Here is a 23,091-nt window from a genome sequence, read left to right on the forward strand (position 1 = left end):
CAGAGGTGGGAATATCCAGCGGTGTACAAGGCCAGTCGCAAGACAGAACCCAGAACATTCAGGGCACATTTTTTAAATTTAAAAAATGTGCAGCATTCAAAGGAGATTAAGAGGTGCTGGTGGAACGACTTAAAATCTTTGCGACTATGGTGGTTTAAGGGTCATGCTCAACTACTTCAGAGGAGGAATCAAGACACATTGGTGAGACCGTACAGCTACAACACACATTGGTGAGACCACATTTGGAGTATCGTGTGATCACCCTGTTATAGGAAGGATGTCATTAAGCTGGAACGGGTGCTGGAAAGATTCACCAGGATTGACCAGGCCAGGGCATGAGTTATAAGGGAGGCTGGATAGTGTTCCCTGGACTGTTCTCTTTGGAGTTTTTTTTTGCAAATGTGGGCCTAAGTGGCAATGTAGGAAAGGATGGTACATCTGTAGAGATTGGCAATAATCATTGGAGACATACTGAACTTTTTTATTCTTCTAAGTTTTTGAATTGTGGAATATTGTAACCGTTCTGGTTGCCACACTACAGGAAAGATGTGAATGCGCTGACCAGAGGGCTGAACTGTCCCTCTTCATTCTCTCCACACATCTCAACCTAACAGCCCAACCACACAGCATACTTCAAATGCTCAATCCCTGCTAGTTCTTCACCTCAGATAAGATCCCCGCGCGATCCTCCCATCTCAGTCCGGAGATTCTCGTGATTCCCACATTTCCCCCATTTTGATGTCCCTTCTGTTAGCACTTCCTGTGCTAGCATCTGGCTCGCAGTTCCCACACTTATACAGCAGCCTCTCTTAATTACAGCACTTTGGCCTTTCAAACAATGATTTTAAACTTGGGACAATCCACTATTTGACTGAAGATTAGTGGTGGAATAGTGCTGGAATAAGTGAATGGTCAGGCTGAGTTACAGTACTCCACTCTTTGACAATTTAGAAATCCCAATGGATCATCATCCGGTTCATCAAAACAATGTTTGTTGCACCCCCTTGAAACCCCCAATGGATCCAGATTCCCACACTCCCGTGAAACACATTGGGGCCCTTCCTGCTTATGCTCCCTTAAACTGCACCAGGTTCAACAGAAAATATTGTAATTAACATAGTTTACTTTCGTTTAGTTCAGAGGTGCAGTGTGGCAACAGGCCCTTCGGCCCATCGAGTCCACGGGGGCCACCCGCACACTAGTTCTACGTCATCGCACGTTCACACCCAACGCACAGATGCTAATTAACCTACACACCTGTACATCTTCAGAGTGTGGGATGAAACCGAAGCCCCCCGGAGAAAACCCACGCATGGAGAATGCATAAACAACGCACAGACAGCACCCATAGTCAGGATTGAACCTGGGTCTCTGGTGCTGTGAAGTAGCAGCTCTACTGATGTGCCACTATTCCATGCATTGTATTATTGAATAACACCTAAAAAAAAGTGTGATGGGCAACTAATAGGAGGAACAACAAACGGTCTAGAAAATACGCTGGTCCACACCAGCAAATCCCCAAGCGTGTCTGAGTTTTGCTGCACAAAACCTGCTGCGTTTCTATTGCTATTGAAACAGGAATTGCCGGCTTGACATTGGAGAAATGGTTGGTCCGGATCCTTAGTCACTGACATCTCAACTGCCCAATGACAGAGGGAGCAGTCTTACCTTCAGTCTGCCAAACTCACAGGCCAGGTCCAGTGGTGTCTTCTTGAGCTTATTTATAATGCAGGGATTCGACTGGTGTTGTAGGAGCATCTCAGACTGCAAGAGAAGATATGGATATTGTTGACATCACCAGGCCAACCAACCCGGCCCAAACACAAACTACCAATATCAGAATGCAGTTTAAGCCATTTCCCTGCTTCACTGTTTGGCTATATAATTATAATCAAAAGATCTCAAATGTCCAGATAGGATCTTTGCGTTCCGATTGCATCTTTTGTCACGTCCCTGCTCCCACACACAGTGCGTTAGCAAGTGCACTCACTCCACGCACCCGTTCAACGTGCTGCTTGCTCCCAGGTCCCACCCTTCACCCTGGTGGGCCGGGCCACACACCCTCCGCCCGCTGCTCCTTGTCTCGGGTGATTAGCTTCTCCCTCCCTAGTCATGACCTCAGGCAGCGGAAAGATTTGTTTTCTGTTCTTGATGAAAGGCAACACTCACCTTTAAGCACAGAGCTCTAAGTGAAAACAAACAAGTCCCTGCAGGCCTATTGCCTGTTCTGACTGACGCAGGGTCATAAGCAAAGAATGGAGTCGCTCAGCATGCAAACACTTAGTCCCCACCGGCCGCAAGTGTAGGCCCCAGGCAAATCCTTAGTCAATGGCAAATAGGACAGGCAATGCTCACTGCATCCTGGTCAACCTAAACCAGCCATCAAACAAGCCCAAACAACACCTGGGCCCAACACCATCATTGCCTGAATATCATCCTAGAACTGTTACAACCATTTTAAGAGCATACTTTGATACTTGAGCAGTACTTTCCAATAACATTAGCATTCAAATTGTTTTCCCAGTAACGGAATTGAGCCTTGTCTGGTTTGTGATTGACTATTGTTAACTAGTCCCAAAAAGGCCTCCCAAAACGTTCATCTGCAAGTCGAATCGGTAGTAAAGAAGGCAAACGCAATGCCAGCATTTATTTCAAGAGGGTTAGAATACACAAACAGGGATGTAATGCTGAGGCTCTATAAGGCGCTGGTCAGGCCGCGTTTGGAGTATTGTGAGCACCATATCTGAGGAAGGATGTAATGGCTCTGGAGAGGGGCCAGAGGAGGTTGACAAGAATGATCCCAGGAATGAGTGGGTTAACATATGCTGAGCGTTTGATGGCACTGGGCCTGCACTCGCTGGAGTTTAGAAGAATGAGGTGGGACCTCAATACAATGGGCAGCACATTCCACCTCTGCGTGAGAAAACGCCCCTGCAAATCTGCTTTAAACCTTTCCCCTTTTTCCTTAAAGCTATGCCCTCTAGTCTTTGACATTTCCACCCTGGATAAAAAGGTTCCAACTGACTACTCCATCCATGTCTCTCACAATATCATATACTTCTATCAGGATTCCATCATCTCTAACGCTCTATAGAGAAAATAATCCGTTTATCCAATCTCTCCTTATAGCCAATACCCTCTAATCCAGGCAACATCTGGGTACGCTGTTGGTAACAATGGGCGCGCCCAAGGACAATAGGTCAGGAACAGAGAGCAGCTACCACTTACCACTTCATAGTGACCATATTGGGCCGCGAGGTGCAACGGGATCTGCCCATCCTGCGAGGCCATGTTCACCACAGCTCCTGCACGAAGCAGCAGCTTCACGGGGTCCACCTTCCCCTGCCACGCTGCGTAGTGTAACGGTCGCATTCCTGTACCGTGCACCAAACAGGCACAAAGAAGAGCATCATCAACAAGCAGTCATGCACGAGCGAAGGTGCTCCATCAGAAAAATTAGTGCTCGAGCGCCAAAAAAGTACTATTCAGAATCAGACCATTCGGCCCAAATGATCTGTGCCAGAGTTTGAGTTTCACATGGTCCATTTTCCCCTCTACGGGGACATCCCTTACACGGAATGGGCACTGACTCAGGAGGTTAAGGGTGCTGGAACCATTAGAGCTCTCGCAGCTGAGTTCAATGGATTAAGGTTTCCAGTGAAAGGGCTCAAAGACGGGTAAATTAAGCCGAGGCGAAGAGAGGACATGGTCGAAGGAGAATAGCATTGTCCAAGTGGACAAAATTGCTTATTTTCAGCATAACAAAGAATAAGCTGCTACTATCTCCCCTACTGGTCTAAAGAGGACCTGCAGCGACCGGCGCAGGTGTGGGTGAGATCAGAGGGCGAGGAAATAAATCAACCTGGGTTTATATTACCAAGAATGTGATAAAACGTTCCAAGAGGATTTCTGTATAGGGCAGACTCACTTTCTCTAGGCACAGGTGACGTCCCAGAGGACACGATCCAGTGTTGTTCCTTTGTTTAAGAAGGAAGTAGGGAGAATCCAGGGAAACATAGGCCAAGTGAGCCACGCGTTATTGGTAGGGACACGGTCGGAGAGAATTCTTCAAGATACGATTTACTGCCATTTGGAAGATAATAGGTTAATGAGGGATAGCCAGCACGGTTTTGTACACGGCAGGTAACTAACACGATTAAACTTTCTGAGGAGGCGACAAATGAGATTGATGAAGGTAGGGAGGTGTATACATGGAGTTTAGTAAAGCTCAATGGGCCAAATGGCCTCCTTTGTGGAACAGATGAGGTTGCTCTGCTGAGAGGAACCTAGATCTGATGGGCTGTGGCCTTTGGTGTTGTGAAGAAGTTCTCACAATGAAGATTTCTCTTGGGCAGCAAACCAAGGAATGGTCAGCACAAACTTTTGACAAACTTGTCAAAGATTATGCAGCATGTGAAACAAAGCTTCAGCATTTACAAGGTAGAAAATTAAATATAACAAGCTTTCTAAACGTAAAAAAGTAAAAAGTTCTATTTTTTACATAATTTTCTGAGGAAATGACAATCAAAATGTATAGATAAAACTGTGATGATCTGTCAATGGTCAGCTGTTTCTCTCTCCATAGATGCTGCCTGACCTGCTGAACACCCCCAGTATTTGGTGATTCAGATTCTACATATTTTCAGACGTAATGTTTTTCTTTTTAGAGAGAAATTCTGCTTTACATTATCATTAAAACAAATTTAAACATGTATTGATTTTCCGCATACATGCGCAGAGACCAGAAATTGTCATCAGGTATTTATTCACAAAATGCTGGAGTAACTCAGCAGGTCAGGCAGCATCTCGGGAGAGAAGGAATGGGTGACGTTTCGGGACGAGACCCTTCTTCAGATGCCAACCATAAATGCAGGCTATTTCAATGCCATTACAATGGCACAATCAGGGCCAATGTTGTTCTGAAATGCCATAATTGTAGTCAAATATTGTAGGAAACACACAGACAGTAAGTCTGACAAATGTAGGTTATAGGGGTTACTTTAAAGGACAAGAAAAGGAGACGGAATTAGTGAGGGAATTCCGGCTGAGGTAACTGAGCACTAGCCTCCAATGCTGCAATAAGGAAAAATGGGAACAGTAAAGAAAACTGGGGATTGCAGAACTGGAAAAGGATGCCATGACAAGAAGACACAAAGCCATGAGGTATTTAACAATGAGCAAAATACAAAGCAAAGAGGCAACACGAACCATTGCTGTCCTTGATGTCCACCATTGCCTGAGCCTCCAGCAGCAGTGAAATGAGTTCCGTGCTCCCACTAAGTGCAGCATGATGCAAGGCGGAGAACCTGCAGTTGGAAAAACAACATCACTTCAACAATGGCAGTCACAAACCAACAGGGGCCTGGACCTCCTCCGTACCATCATTGCCTAACACGAAGCTGCCTTCCTCCCCCTGTCCTGGAACGGTCAGGTCGAAGATGACCGAGGAGGCACTGCTGAAATACCACTCACTGCATTTTATCTCTTCACAATGTTGATTATAAAGATGGAGAATACAATTCATGAAGAAACAAGGAACTGCAGATGCTGGAATCTACAGATGAAGTTTCCTGACCTGAAACATCACCTCTCTAGATCCTCCACAGATGCTACCAACCCACTGAGTTACTCGAGAACTTTGTGTTTTGCACAACGTAATTCATGAGACAAGAATGATCAGAAACTCCTTTCCACCCATTTTTGTTCATCTGTTTAAGGTTCTGAAGTCCAATGACTGCAATTGTTTTTGGAATAGATCCCAAAGCTTTAGTCTGCAAGACCCTGCTCGGACATTGATGCACCTCTGGATTATTCCTTGCATTGAGCAGTTTCCATGTTTTAGTGCCAGATTTGTCTTTGCATTAGTTTGAGCCGCTTGAAGCTCAATTTGAAGGCGATTTTCAGATTTTCTCTTGCATTCCATTACTACCATCGCCTACCTCCAATCCCTCTGTGTTCACCTCTCTGACGTCTCCTCCCAACTTCCTCTTGCCTTTTTCTCATTGTTCACCTCCTCACATCGTTCAGGATCTGTGGCTCCTCTGAGCACTGTTTGTCACCATCTTATTAGCAGGGATGCAAATGACTTTTGAGTTTAAGAATGGGTTAAATATAGGAACCACTTAACTGTTTTTACGTATCAGTAACATGGACCTTGCTGGTACAGCCAAAGTTAGCGGTGAAGGTACCCACAATGTGCTGATGGGTAGGAAGCCCCAGGATTTAAACTCACCGATAAGAAAAATCTCCCACAATGTGCTCCGAATCCGGTGTGCAGTATCTCCAAGAGAAACAGAGTCAATGGTATTATCACATACCTGAAGCCATCATTTTAGGCGGGAGATTCTATAAGTTTGGGATGTACTGTTGGGAGTAGCTCAGGCAAGAGACTGCAATATGTTTTGTTGAAGGGGCAGGTAAGAGAGAGTATGAATGAAAAGCATGCTGCTTTGTACTGGATATTACCTAGTTTCTCAAGAGCTAATGAAGCTACACTCATCCATTACAGAATATCGAACAAATGTAAATAAATCAATCCTTGTAGAATAAATGTACAGAAAATTACACGACAGGTGACTAATTCGACCTCCGGCCCATTGAGTCGATACTAGTTGAAAATGAGCTGTGCACCTTCATCCCACTTCCAACACTAAATCAACAGCCCTGTGGTCAAGATGATGGAAAGGTTTTAGGTTACTTGCCACAGAATACCTGGTCTCTTGACCTGTTCTTATGGCCGCAATATTTATGTGACAGTCCAGTTGAGTTTCTAGTCAATAGCATCTGCCGGATATGAGGACATGGTTAAACTCGCTCTCGTAGGAGATGGTTATTACCTGGTGTGAATGTAATTGGATACTTTTCATCCCGAGTCTATTCAGCTCTTGTTCATGGAGTACGTGTGTCACTGCACGCTGCTTCCAGCCAGCACAGCTCCGAACCTGCTGTATTACATTTCAACTCACATTGTTCTGGTCACTTTCCTCCAGCACACCCTTATTTCTGAGAAGCCTTCGCTAAGTCTATTCTATGGTTTCATCTGAAAATTAATTTAACAGGTGCCAGTGCTTTGCTTGACACACCAAAGCGTTTTTGCTGTTCCACCTCCACTAATTGCGGAGAGTCTCAGATTTTGATTTTTTTTGGGGGGGCTTTTACTTACGAATTAATTACACCCCATTGAGCTAAACAATATATTTTACTCTCTTGAAATTGCCACTTTCCCAATGTTTCCTACTTGACTGAGCTGAATGTTTGGTGGTGAGACTGATGTGGTGCATTTAGTGGCAACCGATTGAGGAGCAACGTCACGTCCTGAGACAGGGAGAGCTTGAGGACCTGGACTTGCATGGTTGGGGATACCTCTTCACAGGTGGGCCAAAGGTCCTCCTTTGTGGCAGTGAAAACTCCCACGGCTTTACTTAAAAAACACTGAATAGTTTTTGCGAGGTTCTGTTTCAATGAGGTCCTCAACCATCAGGGCCTGCAAGATGGGCCATCTATTGTACTTACAGAACATAGTTTAACCATTAAGCTTGTCCAATTAACACATGCAAATTCACCTCAAACAATAAACTGAATATTTTTTGTAAGATGACTTTTGGATCACCATTTCACCTGAACATCCCTTTCTCCTCTGCTTCGTCCAAAAGCCTCAATCATATTGCAACAACCTCTTCTTCAGCTCAACACCTTTCATCTGTTCGGGCTCTTACGATTGATTTTACACATTAATCAAGACATAGTGAAAGGCCCAAGCTGCTTCAGATGAATACTTGTGTTGCCCCCTTCTCTTTTCCAACTTTCTCTCTCCTACCAGAATCAATCTGAAGTTGGGTTCCAACCCAAAATGTCACATATTCATGTCCTCCAGAGAAGCTGCTTGACCCACTGAGTTTAGTTTTTTAGTTTAGAGATACAGTTCAGAAACAGGCCCTTCGTTCTACCGAATCCGCACCGACCAACGATCCAGCACACTAACACAGTCATACACCAAGCCAATTAACCTACAAACCTGCATGTCTTTGGAGTGTGACAGGTAACCGGAGATCCCGGAGAAAACCCATGCAGGTCATGAGAAGATGCCACAAACTCCATACAGACAGTACCGGTAGTCAGGATCGAACCCGGGACTCTGGCTCTGTAAGACGGGAACTCTATTGCTGTGCCACCATGCCACCGAGTTACTCCAGCAATTTTTTTCAAAACCAGTATCTGCAGCCCATTGTGTCTATATATGTGCAACTAAGTGTTGTAGAGTACAGCATTGATATAGTAAGGTGCATTCTGAGGAGTAAGCACAATCCAGCCAGACAGCATGAAACACAGTGAAAGCATCTTACGCTGAATGAGAAAGGCATCAAATGAAACAAGAGCATTGAATGTCCCGGCAGGCAGCCAACTATTCACACTCCAGGCTTGGCTGATAGGATGCTTCCCAATGTTACTAAGGAAATGCCATTGCCTGCCCGGGTATGCAAACATGGAACAAAGGACTGGGCTGTCTCAGTGCAACCCCGTGGCCTCTACAAGGTAGGCACTATCATCAGTGTGCCACACCAGCATCTCTCTCCACTGCAAGATGTTCCCACCAGCATCTCGAACGTCAGCAGCAAATCTCTCACTGTGTTGACACAGTGGATAGGACAGGTTTGGAAGGATATGGGCCAAATGCAGGCAGATGGGACGAGTGTAGCTGGGACATGTTGGCTGGTGTGGTGCAAGTTGGGCCGAAGGGCCTGTTTCCATGCTGTATCACTCTATGACTCTATTACAAGCTAAGTTCAACGTCACCTGAGGCCAAATTCTGAATGTGAAACTGCGGCTTATGGGACAAGAATGAGCCATTCGCTCCAACTTGTGTTTGTGCTTCTCAAGGACATCTTGGCTGCTCCTCTTCCTTGTCGCTCCATCAACATATCCACTTGTTCCTTTGTCATGCTGCAAAAAGCAGCTCATCTGACAGTCGGGGCGGAATCTGCACCGCCGAATTCAAATATGGAGAGTCTGAGGGTCCAGGAAAGCACCTTAAAAAGACTGCAAGCAATTCAGGATTTTACCACGAGGCATAAAGCCACTCCAATTCTCATGAACATCTCGGCCCATTTTTAGTTTTGTTTTTGAGAAACCACGTCTGCTCTTTCCAACTGTGTAGGAAGGAACTACAGATGCGTAGGAAAGAACTGCAGATGCTGGTTTAAATCAAAGGTAAACACAAAATGTTGGAATAACTCAGCTGGACAAGCAGCATCTCTGGAGAGAAGGAATGGGTGACATTTCGGGTCAAAACCCTTCTTCAGACTGAGCGGCCCATTTTTAGTTTGACTGATTTCAAAGGAGTCGAGAACGGGAGGTGAGAAGGAGGACAAATTTCATCTCTTCGCAAATCCTCAGAGGATTTTGACCATCTGCAAGGAACAGGTCAGGACTGTGAAGGGTTCTTCTTCATTGGACAAGTGCAGCTCCAACACTCAGGAAGTTCAACAGCATCCAGGGCAAAGTCAGCTGCCCTGATAGGTAGCTTACCCACCCTTCCACTACCAGCACAGAACATACAAACTCCATACAGACAGCACCCATAGTCAGGATCGAACCCGGGTCTCTAATGCTGTAAGGTGGTAACTCTACGCCACCGTGCCGCCCATTGTGCTTTGCACTAATGCATTGTTTTTTGTGTACAATTTATGTTTTTGCATGTTATCTGCATTTACGTGCCTGTTAGCCTATGTTGCTGCTGCAAGCAAGCTTTTCATTGTACCAGCACCTCAGCATAATTGTGCCAACAACAACAACAACTTGCCTTGAACACATCCTCACTCTGCACTGGAATGTCTACTGGTTTACACACACAACGTTGCTGGCCTGCGTCAGCTTGGTGATCTTGACTGCCACGGTTCTGATTAAGACACTGGTACCCCGAAGAGCCCAAAGATTCTGCTCCAGTGACCATCTTGGGAGAGAAAGTGAAGTGGATAAACGCAGCACGAATCTCCACTCTGGTTTCTCTTGAAATCAATCAGTCTCTCAGTGAATTATTGACTTAATTAGCCAGGCTACAGAATATTAGGGCAGGGAGGTTATAGTGCCACACATTACAAAACAAAAACTTCTGCCACAGCAGGAGTATTGCGTTTAGCTCTGTAGGATGGATGGTGATTGCACTACAGGTGATAAAGAGGTGGCTCACCAGGATGTTGCCCGGAAGGCAGCATTGAAGCTATGTGGAGCAACTGGACAGGATGGGGTTGTTTTTTCTTCAAGCAGTAGAGGCTGAGGGGTATGGGGAATTGGTACCTGATTGAGGTGTGCAGAACTATGAGGAGAAACAGATAAGAGTAGATCATATGTGTGGGGCAAATAAAGGAATATATTATTATTATTATTATTATTATTATGAAACTTTGCTCCATAGTGGAGGCCCATAAAACCAGACAGCATTGATTTAATGGGTAGGAAGAAGACTTAAAGGGGATCTGTGGCTGGAATATAGAACACACTGAATGATGGGGTAACCTGGGCTGAGGATGTCACGGTGTGTTACAGGGCGATACAGTGGCACACTTGGTAGAGCAGCTGCTTTGCAGCACCAGAGGCCCAGGTTTAGTCCTGACCTCGGGTGCTGTCTGCGTGGAGCTTGCACGTTCTCCCTGTGACCACGCGAGTCTCCTCCTGATCTGGTTCCCTCCACATTCCAAAGACTTGCAGGTTTCTCGGTTAATTGGCCTCTGTAAAATTACCCCTAGGGCCTTGGGAGTGGATGAGAAGGTGGGATGACCTAGAACTAGTGTGAACGAATGATTGATGACCAGCATGGACTCGGTGGACCGAAGGGCATACTTCCAAGCTGTGTCTCTAAACTAAAGTAAACACGTAGGCACCAAGATGAGCACTTGAGTCGATAAGGCATTGCCAAGGCGGTGACCTGCAGCCAAACGCAAGACACGTGGACCGCGGCTTGCTGGTGGTAGCCGTGGAGCCAGCCCCTGCTCGTAGGGCCCGGTGGGCCACGGCCACAAGGGGGAGGCCACCGAGCCGGCCCCTGCTCGTCCCCCGAACACCAGAGGATGGAGCAGGTGACCAGGAGGGACGTGACGGGTGAGGGGCAAGGGTAATAGGAGAGGAGAGGGACCAGGGTCTAGCCTACCGCGCCCTCGAGAACGGCTGCGGGAGGCACCCACCGGGGAACAAAGGTGGACAGGCGAGGAGAGGACGCCGGCTCGCTGGACAATCCAGATGTCCAAGGAAGGCGATGGCTGGAGATCCTGCAGCAGCCTGGGGCCTGCCTGGAACGGCAAGGATCTCAAGCACAGAATGGACGTTGAAAATAGACAATAGACAACAGGTGCAGGAGTAGGCCATTCGGCGCTTCGAGCCGGCACCGCCATTCAATGTGATCATGGCTCATCATTCTCAATCAGTACCCCGTTCCTGCTTTCTCCCCATACCCCCCTGACTCCGCTATCCTTAAGAGCTCTATCTAGCTCTCTCTTGAATGTATTCAGAGAATTGGCCTCCACTGCCCTCTGAGGCAGAGAATTCCACAGATTCACAACTCTCCGACTGAAAAAGTTTTTCCTCATCCCTGTTCTAAATGGCCTACCACTGATTCTTAAACTGTGGCCCAAAATGGTGCCAAAGCATGGGGACTCTTGCATGCGGGATCAGTAGACTATTTCTGTTCAATTTGCTAATGGGAGATGCGCTTAGGTATGGCAATACTCTACTGGACTGTTCGTGGGAAAAGAATTTCACTTTGCACATGTGACGATAAAAGCACCATTGAACCAACGGAAGCGCTGGAAAATGGGATTAGTTTTGATGGGTGCTGACGGTTGGCATAGGCTGGATGACTCTAGTCATCATTTCTTTGCGCTTTTCTGCACTGGCCGACCTACTCCACAGCCCTTTGAAAGAGAGGGTAATGAGAGAGGGAGAAGTAACAAAATACCACCCCTGTCCCCTGCTCTCCTGGGAGGCAGTTGCACTTCACCTCTCTGCCCATTAGTCACTCACGTAACGATCCTACTCCACCCTGATCGCATCCCACTCCGAGGCAGGGTCCTGTCTAAACTCTCTGATCACGCTCCATCATGCACAGGCGTCTGTGCGATGATAATCTGCCGACAAGTTTCCATCCCTGGCCACTCATCGCCCAGCTCTCTGACTCCAGCATTCATTGGCAACCACTCACTCGGAACTCGGGAAAGGTCACACCATAATTAGCCTGCATTCTGACAAATACACTCTATGATCATCGAGCCATCTAAATTACTATCAAAATGTTACAGTAGAATACTTCCTTTCATGCTGCTCATAGCACATCAGATTGCCGTGGGCCAATGAAGCCTGCAATGGCAAATAACCCAAACGTTCAGAATCTACTTCCACTGAAGTTGTTTATTCCGTGTGAAATTCAGATTCCAGGAATTGGTTATTTCATCTTTTATCGTTCTTGATTAACAACTGCTTCCTGTACCCAAGTCACTACAAGTCCTGTTCAAACACCATCTCTGGGCTCACCTGATGCCTTGAAGGTACAATGGAGACACTCTCTCCATGGTGCCATCCACCTCGCTGTACCTCGCATTTTGCATTCCTCCATTTTTGCCCATTCAGCACCCTGACTCCCAATGGCTGATGTACTTTCTGCATTTAGATGCCAATCCCTGGGATTACCTTTCAAAACCTTGCCAGATCCAGAAATGTTTTTCCTCCTCTGTCGCTCCTGAACACCAAACTCATCACCTGTCCCAATGTCAACTTGTGCCACTCATGGTCAGGTGATTTGGCTTCTGTCAATGCCTTGTGATCTATTACCAAGGTGACATGTAAATCCAAGCTGTCGAAGGTAACTCAAGAAAATTTGCTTCTATCCCCAGCAACAATGCTAGAAATGTCAGAGGTCTGAAATAGCAGGACCTGATCTCTACTACACCGCCTTGCTTGCTCGGAATGTATTTGAGGGGAGGTTGTGCTGGATTTTGCGCAGACTGTGAGGGTTAAGTAGAAGGGGAAAATACAATTGATGTTTGGCAGGAAATGACGGCTGACAAAGCCTTGTCTTTTAAGGAGACTACAGAATGGGGGAGTCATTCTGAAGAAGGGTCTCGACCCGAAACGTCACCCATTCCTTCTCTCCTGAGATGCTGCCTGACCTGCTGAGTTACTCCAGCATTTTGTGAAATAAATACCTTCGATTTGTACCAGCATCTGCAGTTATTTTCTTACACAGAATGGGGGAGGCACAGGTTCGATGGTTAGCTAGACAGAGCTAGACAGTGTTGAAGAAGGTATTTGGCATTCTTGCCTTCATCTGCAAGGATGTTGAGTGCAGAAGTTGGGGCATCATGACGTTAGTGAGAACACATTTGGAGTATTATGTGCAGTTTGGTCGCCCTGTTATAGGAGCTGGGCTGAAGGGCATGTCTCCATGCTGTATGACTCTAATTCTCTGGTGTTACCAGGACTGGAAGGTGTGCATTATAAGGAGACACTGGATAGGATGAGACCTTTTCCAGAGTAGAGGAGATTAGAACTAGTGGTCATACGTTTAAGATGAGAAGGAAAAAAATCTTTAGGGACCCAAGGAATCTCCTCTAACAGAGGCTATTGTGTATATGGAATGAGCCACCAAAGGAATCTGTGGAGCCGGGTATAAAGGTAATTTAGACAAATACATAGGCCGGAAAAGTTTAGAACAATATGGGCCAAATGCAGGCAAAAGGACTAGCTCAGTTTTGAAACCTTGTTGGCATGAATAAACTGGGCCAAAGGGCCTGTTTCCACACCGTGTTACTCTATGACTACTGACCATATGATCTACTGACCATCCCAGCCTAATAGTTTCTCATTCATTTCCATACGGCCATTCGAATTGCCACGTTAACCTGGCACAAACTCAATGGGCAGCTTCCTGGGAAATTTGCCCTGATACAATCCGTGAGGCATTTCCAGTCCATTGCTAGTGAAACCAGAGTTGCTTGAAGCCCTGGATTTACACGTCCAATTTCAGCCGTAGAGATATCAAATGTCTCCCGTCAGTTTCCCTTGAGCTAGTTAACAATCCAATCCAGTGCTCCCACAGCAATGTGCCATACTTCCTGAAGAAGAAACTTTACAAACAGAAGCTTGTAAAAAAAACAAACCCATCATTTGTACTCGGGGAACCGCAAAAACCATAAGTCCAAAGACCTTACGTCATATGCCCCTTGAGATGACTTATGGCCAGCCTAAAATCTCCAACATCCAACAAACCTAATGAAGAAGGGTCGGAAGAAGGGTCTCGACCCAAAACATCACCTATTTCTTTTCTCCAGAGATGTTGTCTGACCCGTTGAGTTACTCCAGCATTTTGTGTCTATCTTTGGTTTAAACCAGCATCTGCAGTTCCTTCCTGCACAAACCTAATTACACACTGAGATCTAGGTTTCAAGGTCAGTTTATTGTCACATATACCAGTTAAGGTACAGTGAAATTAGTGTCAAGCCCTGATTGTTAGCCTGCTTTCTGAAAAATGTTTGTTTTTTTCCTTAACTCAGATTATAACAGGCATATCATACTTGTTCAATCGCCTAAGACATGTCTGTTCTCATAGCGCTGCTGCGTAGTTCCCCCCCTCCCCCCCCTCCCCCCAACCACTTACCCTCTGTAAGTAATGAGAGCAGTCTGCTGGCACAACCTAAGGGAATATTTTTCTTTCTCTTCCAGTGGATGGAGGTTGTTTGTGTTGATAGGGCAAGTTCACACTTGCAGTAGACTAAATAGAACACATTTATCTCTTGGATTCAAAGAACAAAAGCTGGTAATTCCATCCATGGGAATGGGAAACGGGTTTGCATAATTCCGGTTGGCTGGAGATTTGCTCATTTACAGCAGTGTCTGAATACCTGGCTCCTGCTCTCAGCAGATTCCAGGACAGACTGCGTGCCTGCTGTCTCCGGTACCTGCCTTTTGGAATGGGTCCAGGGGTGTTGGCTGTTTGGTGAAGGCACGCTTCTCCCAGAGTCAGCCACCATATCCATGCAAATGAATTCTGAATGAGGGCTGTCAAAATATGGATTGCATGGTGTTTGACATCACTGCTCCAATGCCTCCGCGTGTAAGTGTGCCAATGGACATAAAGAGAGAAACAAAGATAATCACTTGGTTGTATGTTGATAAATATTGAATGGCCCGATGTTCTTATCAGCTACATCCAGTCAAGATGGCCGACAAGAACTCGATGTTGTAACCAAATATCAGCACATGCAAGAATGCCCACTGTGTTGGAAGGAACTGCAGATGCCACTTTATACCGAAGATAGACATAAAATCTTGGAATAACCAGGCAGGACAGGCAGCATCTCTGGAGAGAAGGGATGGGTCAACGTCAGACCTCATCTCTCATGTACCACCTCTGTACGGCTCTCAATTCCCTTATCTTTCAAAAATGATTTTCTATTCTTTAATGCTTCAAGTGACCAGGCCTCTGCAACCCCCTTCCACCGATGTTCACCCCCAGCCCACAGGCAGCATTGTGGGAAACAGTTACAATGACATTAATTAGTTTCTACTCATACATTCTGCATTTGGGACCCTCAAAATATTCCCATCAGTGTTGCGTCGGGGATCGTGACAGAAGCCTCCTCACGGCGATCCCAGGAAACCATGACGCTATGCGCTCCGTAACGCAAAAAAAAGGATGAAGCTTCCTTGTGGCTTCACAATGTAAATGAATCATACGGCACTCAAGCCTCAGTCCTGACCTCTGTGAGTGATTACAAATGAGACCTTGGGCACGGGTGGTGCAGCGGTAGAGTTGCTGCCTTACAGTGCTTGCAGGGCCAGAGACGGGGGTTCGATCCCGACTACGGGTGATGTCTGTACGGAGTTTGTACATTCTCCCCGTGACCGCGTGAGTTTTCTCTGAGATCTTTGGGGCGGCACGGTGACGCAGTGGTAGAGTTGCTGCCTTACAGCGAATGCAGCGCCGGAGACTCAGGTTCGATCCTGACTACGGGCGCCGTCTGTACGGAGTTTGTACGTTCTCCCCGTGACCTGCGTGGGTTTTCTCCGAGATCTTCGGTTTCCTCCCACACTCCAAAGAAGTACAGGTATGTAGGTTAATTGACTGGGTAAAATGTAAAAATTGTCCCTAGTGTGTGTAGGATAGTGCTATGGAACTCACTACCACAAACCGTCAGAGACTCCTCCACACTCACCACATTCAAAACATCACTGAAGTCTCACCTGTTCAGTACTGCCTTCAACCACTGAAGGTCACCTCACCTTCTGTCTCCTTTCTCTGTTCGTTTACTTATTTATCTATTTATTCACTTCCCTATGTTCTCTAAATCCCTGTAAAGCGTCTTTGAGTATATGAAAAGCGCTATATAAATGTAATGCATTATTATTATTATTATTATAATGTGCGGGGATCGCTGGGCGGCGCGGACTCGGTGGGCAGAAGGGCCTGTTTCTGCGCTGTATCTCTAAATCTAAAAATCTGAAATCTTTGGTTTCCTCCCACATTCCAAAGACATACATGTTTGTAGGTTAATTAGCTTGGGTTTGTATACTTGGTATAAGTGTAAATTGTCCCTAGTGTGTGCAGGATGGTGTTAACATGTGGGGATCGCTGGTCGGCGCAGACTCGGTGGGCCGAAGGGCCTGTTTCCAGTTTTAGTTTAGAGTATAAACTAAAACTATACTAAACTAAACTTCCACAATGTACTGGCAGAAAGAAGCCAGCCCACCAAAGTGCCCACCCACTGGTCTGTTCTCTGGGTTAGAGAGTGAGCGGAACCCCTTTCTCAGACCCAATCTAGTGAACAATAAGCCAGCTGACACACTCGTAGGGATGTGCAGTTTGAAACCTGTTTGACAAATGGAAAATAAAATATTTCATCCCTTCCGATTTTATAAACTTTGCCAAAACTTATTGGATTTCAGAGGATGATTTCCACCATAAATTTGATTTATTTTTTTTAAAGCCGTTTAATTGAAGTCTTTGTGTGGACATTGGTAACGTGAAGACGAATTGCAGGCTGTCAGTTTCAGGCTCTTTTCCTTCCTTTCCCAATTCCACGCCTTTGATACTTTCATCCCTGCACTTGAGCTGATGACTGAGTGTGAAGCTGAGATGAGCTGGGATAAATGCAGCCCATTGTTCCAGCCAAAGGCTTCTCACAGACCCAGCTCTGTCTGCCAGAGTTCAACTGTCAGCCTCGGGACTGGGAGCTGCACCGACACAGGGCTCCTGTAATTCACACTTCTTTAATGCAAAGAAAGCTGCAGAGAAAAAAAAGCAGAGAGACATGGACCATTACCTCATCACCATGTGAAAAGAGAGAGAGAGAGAGAGAGAGAGAAGAGAGAGAGAGAGAGAGAGAGAGAGAGAGAGAGAGAGAGAGAGAGAGAGAGAGAGAGAGAGAGAGAGAGAGAGAGAGAGAGAGAGAGAGAGAGAGAGAGAGAGAGAGAGAGAGAGAGAGAGAGGAGAGAGAGAGAGAGAGAGAGAGAGAGAGAGAGAGAGAGAGAGAGAGAGAGAGAGAGAGAGAGAGAGAGAGAGAGAGAGAGAGAGAGAGAGAGAGAGAGAGAGAGAGAGAGAGAGAGAGAGAGAGAGAGAGAGAGAGAGAGAGAGAGAGAGAGAGAGAGAGAGAGAGAGAGGAGAGAGAGAGAGAGAGAGAGAGAGAGAGAGAGAGAGAGAGAGAGAGAGAGAGAGAGATGCAATCAGGGGAACACAACAGAAAGAGGCAGATAATGAGAATGAGGGAAACAGAATCGGAGATACGGACTGAACAAAACAAAGAAACAGATAGAGGCACGAGACAGAGAGAAAGCGAGAGACACAAACAGAGAGAGTTCCCATTACCTCATCACCATGAGAGCCTTTTGTGTGTGTGAGAGAGAGTGAGATGTGGAGAAAAACACACAGGCAGGTAAAACAGAGAGAGAGAGAGTGGGGGGGTGGGGAGAGAGGGAGGCACACAAAGAGAGACATGGGGAGGAGAGAGGGAGAGAGGGAGGGAGGGAGGGAGGGAGGGAGAGAGCGAGAGGAGGGAGGGAGGGAGGGAGGGAGGGAGGGAGGGAGGGAGGGAGCGAGAGAGCGAGGGAGGGAGGGAGGAAGGGAGGGAGGGAGGGAGGGAGGGAGGGAGGGAGCGAGGGAGGGAGGGAGGGAGGGAGAGAGCGAGGGGAGGGAGGGAGGAAGGGAGGGAGGGAGGGAAAAGGAGAGAAAGAAGAGAAAGAAAAGGAGAGAAAGAGAGGCAAGGGAGTAGACAGCCAAAGGAAAAGTAAACGCAAGTATAAAAGAGTTACAACGTATGAAAGAAACTGTGAAAAATATGTGAAAAAGGATGTATGAATAACAGAATAAAGAGGAATAAAGATTAGCGTGGAGGAATCATGAAGAGAAAGAAAGAGTGATGAAAGGTAAGAGTAAGAAAGTGGGATCAAACGTTACACTTGAAGAGTACCTCAGGATGTGCTCAGGCTTCTTACAACTAAGAAGGAAATTATGAAGTCAATGGGATAACAGGGGAAACATGGCAACTGGTTTTGCACGCAGGAATCCGCAAGCATCAATGAGTGAATAAACAGATCGGGCCTCTGTTGTTGGTGGCGAGACTGATACTGTTAAGAGATGTTGGGAAGAATCTCCTGCTCTCATGGGAACATTCACAAGGGAGCAGATAATACTGCAAGAACCGTCCCTCTGGCAGTGCGGTACTTGCTCAATACTGCACCAAGGTATCAGCCTGGTTTCAGCCCTCTGTTACAGAGTGATGCAGTGTGGAAACAGACCCACTTGCCCACACCAGCCAACATGTCCCAGCTACACTAGTCCCGCATGCCTGCGCTTGGTCCATATCCCTCCAAAACCTGACCTATCCATGTACCTGTCTAACTGTTTCTTAAACCTTGGTATAGTTCCAGCCTCAACTCCATCCTCTGGCAGCTTGTTCCATACACCCACCACCCTTTGTGTGAAAATGTTAACCCTCAGATTCCTATTAAATCTTTTCCCTTTCACCTTGAACCTATGTCCTCTGGTCCTCGATTCCCCTACACTGGGCAAGAGACTCTGTGCATCTACCCGATCTATTCCTCTCATGATTTTGTGTACCTCTATATGATCACCCCTCATCCTCCTGCGCTCCAAGGAATAGAGACCCAGCCTCTTCAACCCCTCCCTATAGCTCACGCCCTCTAGTCCTGGCAACATCCTCGTAAATCTTCGCTGAACCCTTTCATGCTTGACAATATCTACTTGTTTTTTTTTTAAACCTAACACCGTGGAACTGAATATATGATTTTCTGAACTGGACCCCATTGCCCCAGGGCTGACGGTTCTGATACCAATCGAGTGCACAGCTTCCACCTGAGATTCCATTAGAGTACAGCTCACCTGGAAATGCTTCAGTGGAAACGGGATCGGCATCACCAGGTAAATAAGACGACCATTTCAGTCCTTGCTGCTCTGTACCACTGCCATTTCATCTCTATTACAGGTGGAGCTTCATCCCTCAGATTATTAAGGCCGGATAATTTACCAATCCTCCCCACCCCAAACAATGTGAATGAAGGAGGCTGCAAGGTACCAGGACCACATAATTCCTTTAGTCCGTCGCTTCCCCATAGAGGTGGCAGTCACCCAAGGGCCTGATAATACTGGACAACCTAGCTCATATCGTTCAACCTAGTTCATATAGCAGGCAAATAGGACTAGCTTAGATGGTGCATCTTGGTTGGCAGTGAGGGGTTGGGCCGAAGGGCCTGTTTCCCAGCTGTATGATACTGTGGCTGTGAATCTAGAACATTATCGCCGAAGTACCCTCCCACCACCACCCCCACCCGCACAACTAACCCACCAAGCACCTCTACCCCGGCTGCACCAGCCCAGTGAGAACCCATACTACTGAAGTGGAAGCAAGTCATCCTGGATTCTGAAGGACTGCCAAGGATAAGCAAGGAGAAGCCATTCAGCCCACTGTGTCTGGGTCCTGTATGATCAGTCCTACTCCTCATTGTCCTTTTAAAGTTGCTTTCCAGTCTCCTTTAAAAGCTCCTCAGTCCACTTCTGCCCTCCGTGCAGGCAGGCAGTGCATTGCCACGCTTATCATCTGAACATTTAGCAATGACCGCATGCATTTGTATTACATCTTTAACGCACGAGGAGGTCCCAAGCTCTCGGGAGGAGCATGACCGGATTAAAAACTGATACCAAGCGTCATGTGATGATTATTGTTTTAATCCAGTCATTTTCTTTTTGCGATGTGAGCATTTCTGGCAACATTAATGACTAATCCCAAACTATCCTGAACCGTTTGACTTTTTAGCTCTTTTCAGCATCAACCACGTGGGTTGGAAGTCAAACAGAGGACAGACGGCGAAGGGCACCCCATTCCCTCCCCTGAATTGGCATTAGTGAACCAGGTCTTGAGTAAATGGGGCATTGAGTAAAACAGCCAGGATGTTATGTGTAGGAAGGAACTGCAGAAGCTGGTTTATACCGAAGACACAAAACACTGGCGCAAAACATCACCTATTCCTTTTCTCCAGAGATGCTGCCTGACCCTCTGTGTTACACAGCATTTTGTGTCTATCTTTAGGATGTTATGTTGCAGTTTATAAAACTTTGGGTTAGGCCAAACAAGGGGCCACAGTTTAAGAATAAGGGGTAGGCCATTTAGAACTGAGATGAGGAAAAACTTTTTCAGTCAGAGAGTTGTGAATCTGTGGAATTCTCTGCCTCAGAAGGCAGTGGAGGCCAATTCTCTGAATGCATTCAAGAGAGAGCTGGATAGAGCTCTTAAGGATAACGGAGTCAGGGGGTATGGGGAGAAGGCAGGAACGGGGTACTGATTGAGAATGATCAGCCATGATCACATTGAATGGCGGTGCTGGCTCGAAGGGCCGAATGGCCTCCACCTGCACCTATTGCCTATCGTTTATTGTTCTGGTTATTCTATTACAGGAAGGATATGGAGGCTTTGGAGAAGGTAACAGCTATCAGGAGTGGATGGACAAACTTGGATTGTTTTCTCTGGAGTATCAGAGGTTGATGGGAGACGTGATAGAAAGCATACTGTTTAGTTGCATCACAGCTTGATTGAGGAACAGCTCCATCCAAGACTGCAAGAAATTGTAGAGACTTGTGAATGTGGCCCAGTCCATCACACAGACCAGACTCCCCACCATTGTCTCCATCATTTGCCTCAGAAAAGCAGCCAACATCATCAAAGACCTTTCCCCATCTAGTCATTTCTAGTTTTCCCCACTCCTGTCGGCCAGAAGATGCATTAGCCTGAAAGCTGCACCACCAGACTCAGAAACAGTTTCTTCTACTCTATTATCAGATTTATGAACAGTCCTGCCATATGCTTGGGTGCAGTCCTATTCTCTATCTCACTACAGACATTGGACTTTGTCTCTGGAACTATTGCGCTATAATGTTAAGTACTATATTTTGCACTCTATTCTTTCCTCTCTACCTCTTGTACTTGAGCTTAGCTTGTTTGTATTTATGTATAGCATTATCAAATTTGATTGGATACTATGCAAAACAAAGCTCTTCACTGTACCTCGGTACATGTGACAATAATAAACCTAAACCTACGAGGTTATAAAATTATGAGAGCCACAGATTGGGTAGAGAGTCAGAATCCTTTTTCCACGGTGGAAACGTTAAATTCTAGAGTGCATGGTGTTGTCAGAAGGGGAAGTTTAAAGGAGACTAAATGGAGCAGGTATTTCTTTTACACACTGTGGTGGATGCCTGGAACGCGCTGTCAGAGATGGTAGTGGAGTACTGGAAGCAGATACGACAGTGGTGTTTGGGAGGCTTCTAGATGCATGGAACGTAGGGATATGGATCACCTGTTTAATTTGACATCATGTTCAGCACAGATATTGTTGACCAAAGGGCCTATTGCTGTGGTGGACTATTCTGTGTTCTATCACATCCCAGAATTTTTGTAGTCATCATCACCAAGTTGAGACTTTATGTAAATTTTAATCCCACAGCTGCCTTGCTGGACTTGAACTCGAGTCTCTTGATTGTTTGTCTAAGCCTGTGGGTCATTAGTCCAGTAATTTAACTAGTGTAGTAGAGAGGCAGGCAGATTTGCAAAAGGAATTTCAAACTTGGGGCCGGAGCCGCAGGTTATGTTTGCACTAACTAGCAAATTACCCTCCTCAGATTGGTTCCACTCGTTCTGAAGCTTGAGAAGGTTCCACATGGTAGGCTGCTCTGGAAGGTTCGATCACATGGGATCCAGGGAGAGCGAGCTGCCTGGATATAGAATTGGCTTCATGGAAGGAAGCAGAGGGTGGTGGTGAAAGGTTGTTTTTTGGACTGGAGGCCTGTGACTAGTGGTGTGCCTCAGGGATCGGTGCTGGGCCCATTGCTGTTTGTGATTTACGTCAATGATTTACATGACAATGTACAAAGCATGATTAATACATTTGCAGATGACACTAAAGTAGGTGATTATCAAAAATTACAGCAGAATCTTGATCAGCTGGGCAAGTGGGCGGAAGAATGGTTAGTGGAGTTTAATGCAAATAAGTGTGTGATGTGATGCATTTTGAGAAGTTAAATCAGGGCAGGACCTTTACAATGAATAGTAGGGCTCCGGGGAGTGTTGTAGAGCAGAGGGATCTCGGAGAACAGGTACACATTTCCCTGACAGTGGCGTCACAGGTAGATAGGATGGTAAAGACAGCTTTTTGTACATTAGCCCTCATCAGTTCTGGTGAGGCAGAGGTTCACTTGCACCCGTTCCAACCTCATCTACTGTATCCGCCGTTCCAGGTGTGTACACCTCTATATCGGCGAGACCACGCGCAGATTGGGGGATCGTTTCGCTGAACACCACCGCTCAGTCTGCCCTGGCCTATGCAATCTTTTGGTTGCCAAACACTGACTCCCCCCCCCCTCCCATTCCAATACTGACCCTTGTGTCCTCGGCTTCCTCCACTGTCAGAGTGAGGCCAAATTGGAGAAACAGCACCTCATATTTCACTTGGGCAGCTTATAACCCAGCGGGATGAATATTGATTTCTCAAACTTCTAGTAACCTTGCATCCCCTCTCACTCCATCCTTCCTCACCCTA

At 46.4% G+C, this 23,091-nt stretch overlaps 1 protein-coding gene across 2 annotated transcripts in view; it reads right to left on the reverse strand.

Moving 5' to 3' along the window:
* The window catches only part of caskin2b (CASK interacting protein 2b), a 208,091-nt gene that overhangs the window by 54,117 nt on the left and 130,883 nt on the right, over nucleotides 1-23,091 (reverse strand). For both annotated transcript variants that reach the window (XM_078401164.1, XM_078401163.1), the window contains exons 4-6: nucleotides 5,209-5,306; nucleotides 3,229-3,374; nucleotides 1,669-1,764 (exon numbers count right to left, since the gene is read on the reverse strand). In XM_078401164.1, the coding sequence (XP_078257290.1) occupies nucleotides 1,669-1,764; nucleotides 3,229-3,374; nucleotides 5,209-5,306 (340 nt within the window). The remainder of the gene's footprint in view (nucleotides 1-1,668; nucleotides 1,765-3,228; nucleotides 3,375-5,208; nucleotides 5,307-23,091) is intronic.

Source organism: Rhinoraja longicauda, chromosome 6, assembly GCF_053455715.1.
Source record: "Rhinoraja longicauda isolate Sanriku21f chromosome 6, sRhiLon1.1, whole genome shotgun sequence".
NCBI lineage: Eukaryota > Metazoa > Chordata > Chondrichthyes > Rajiformes > Arhynchobatidae > Rhinoraja > Rhinoraja longicauda.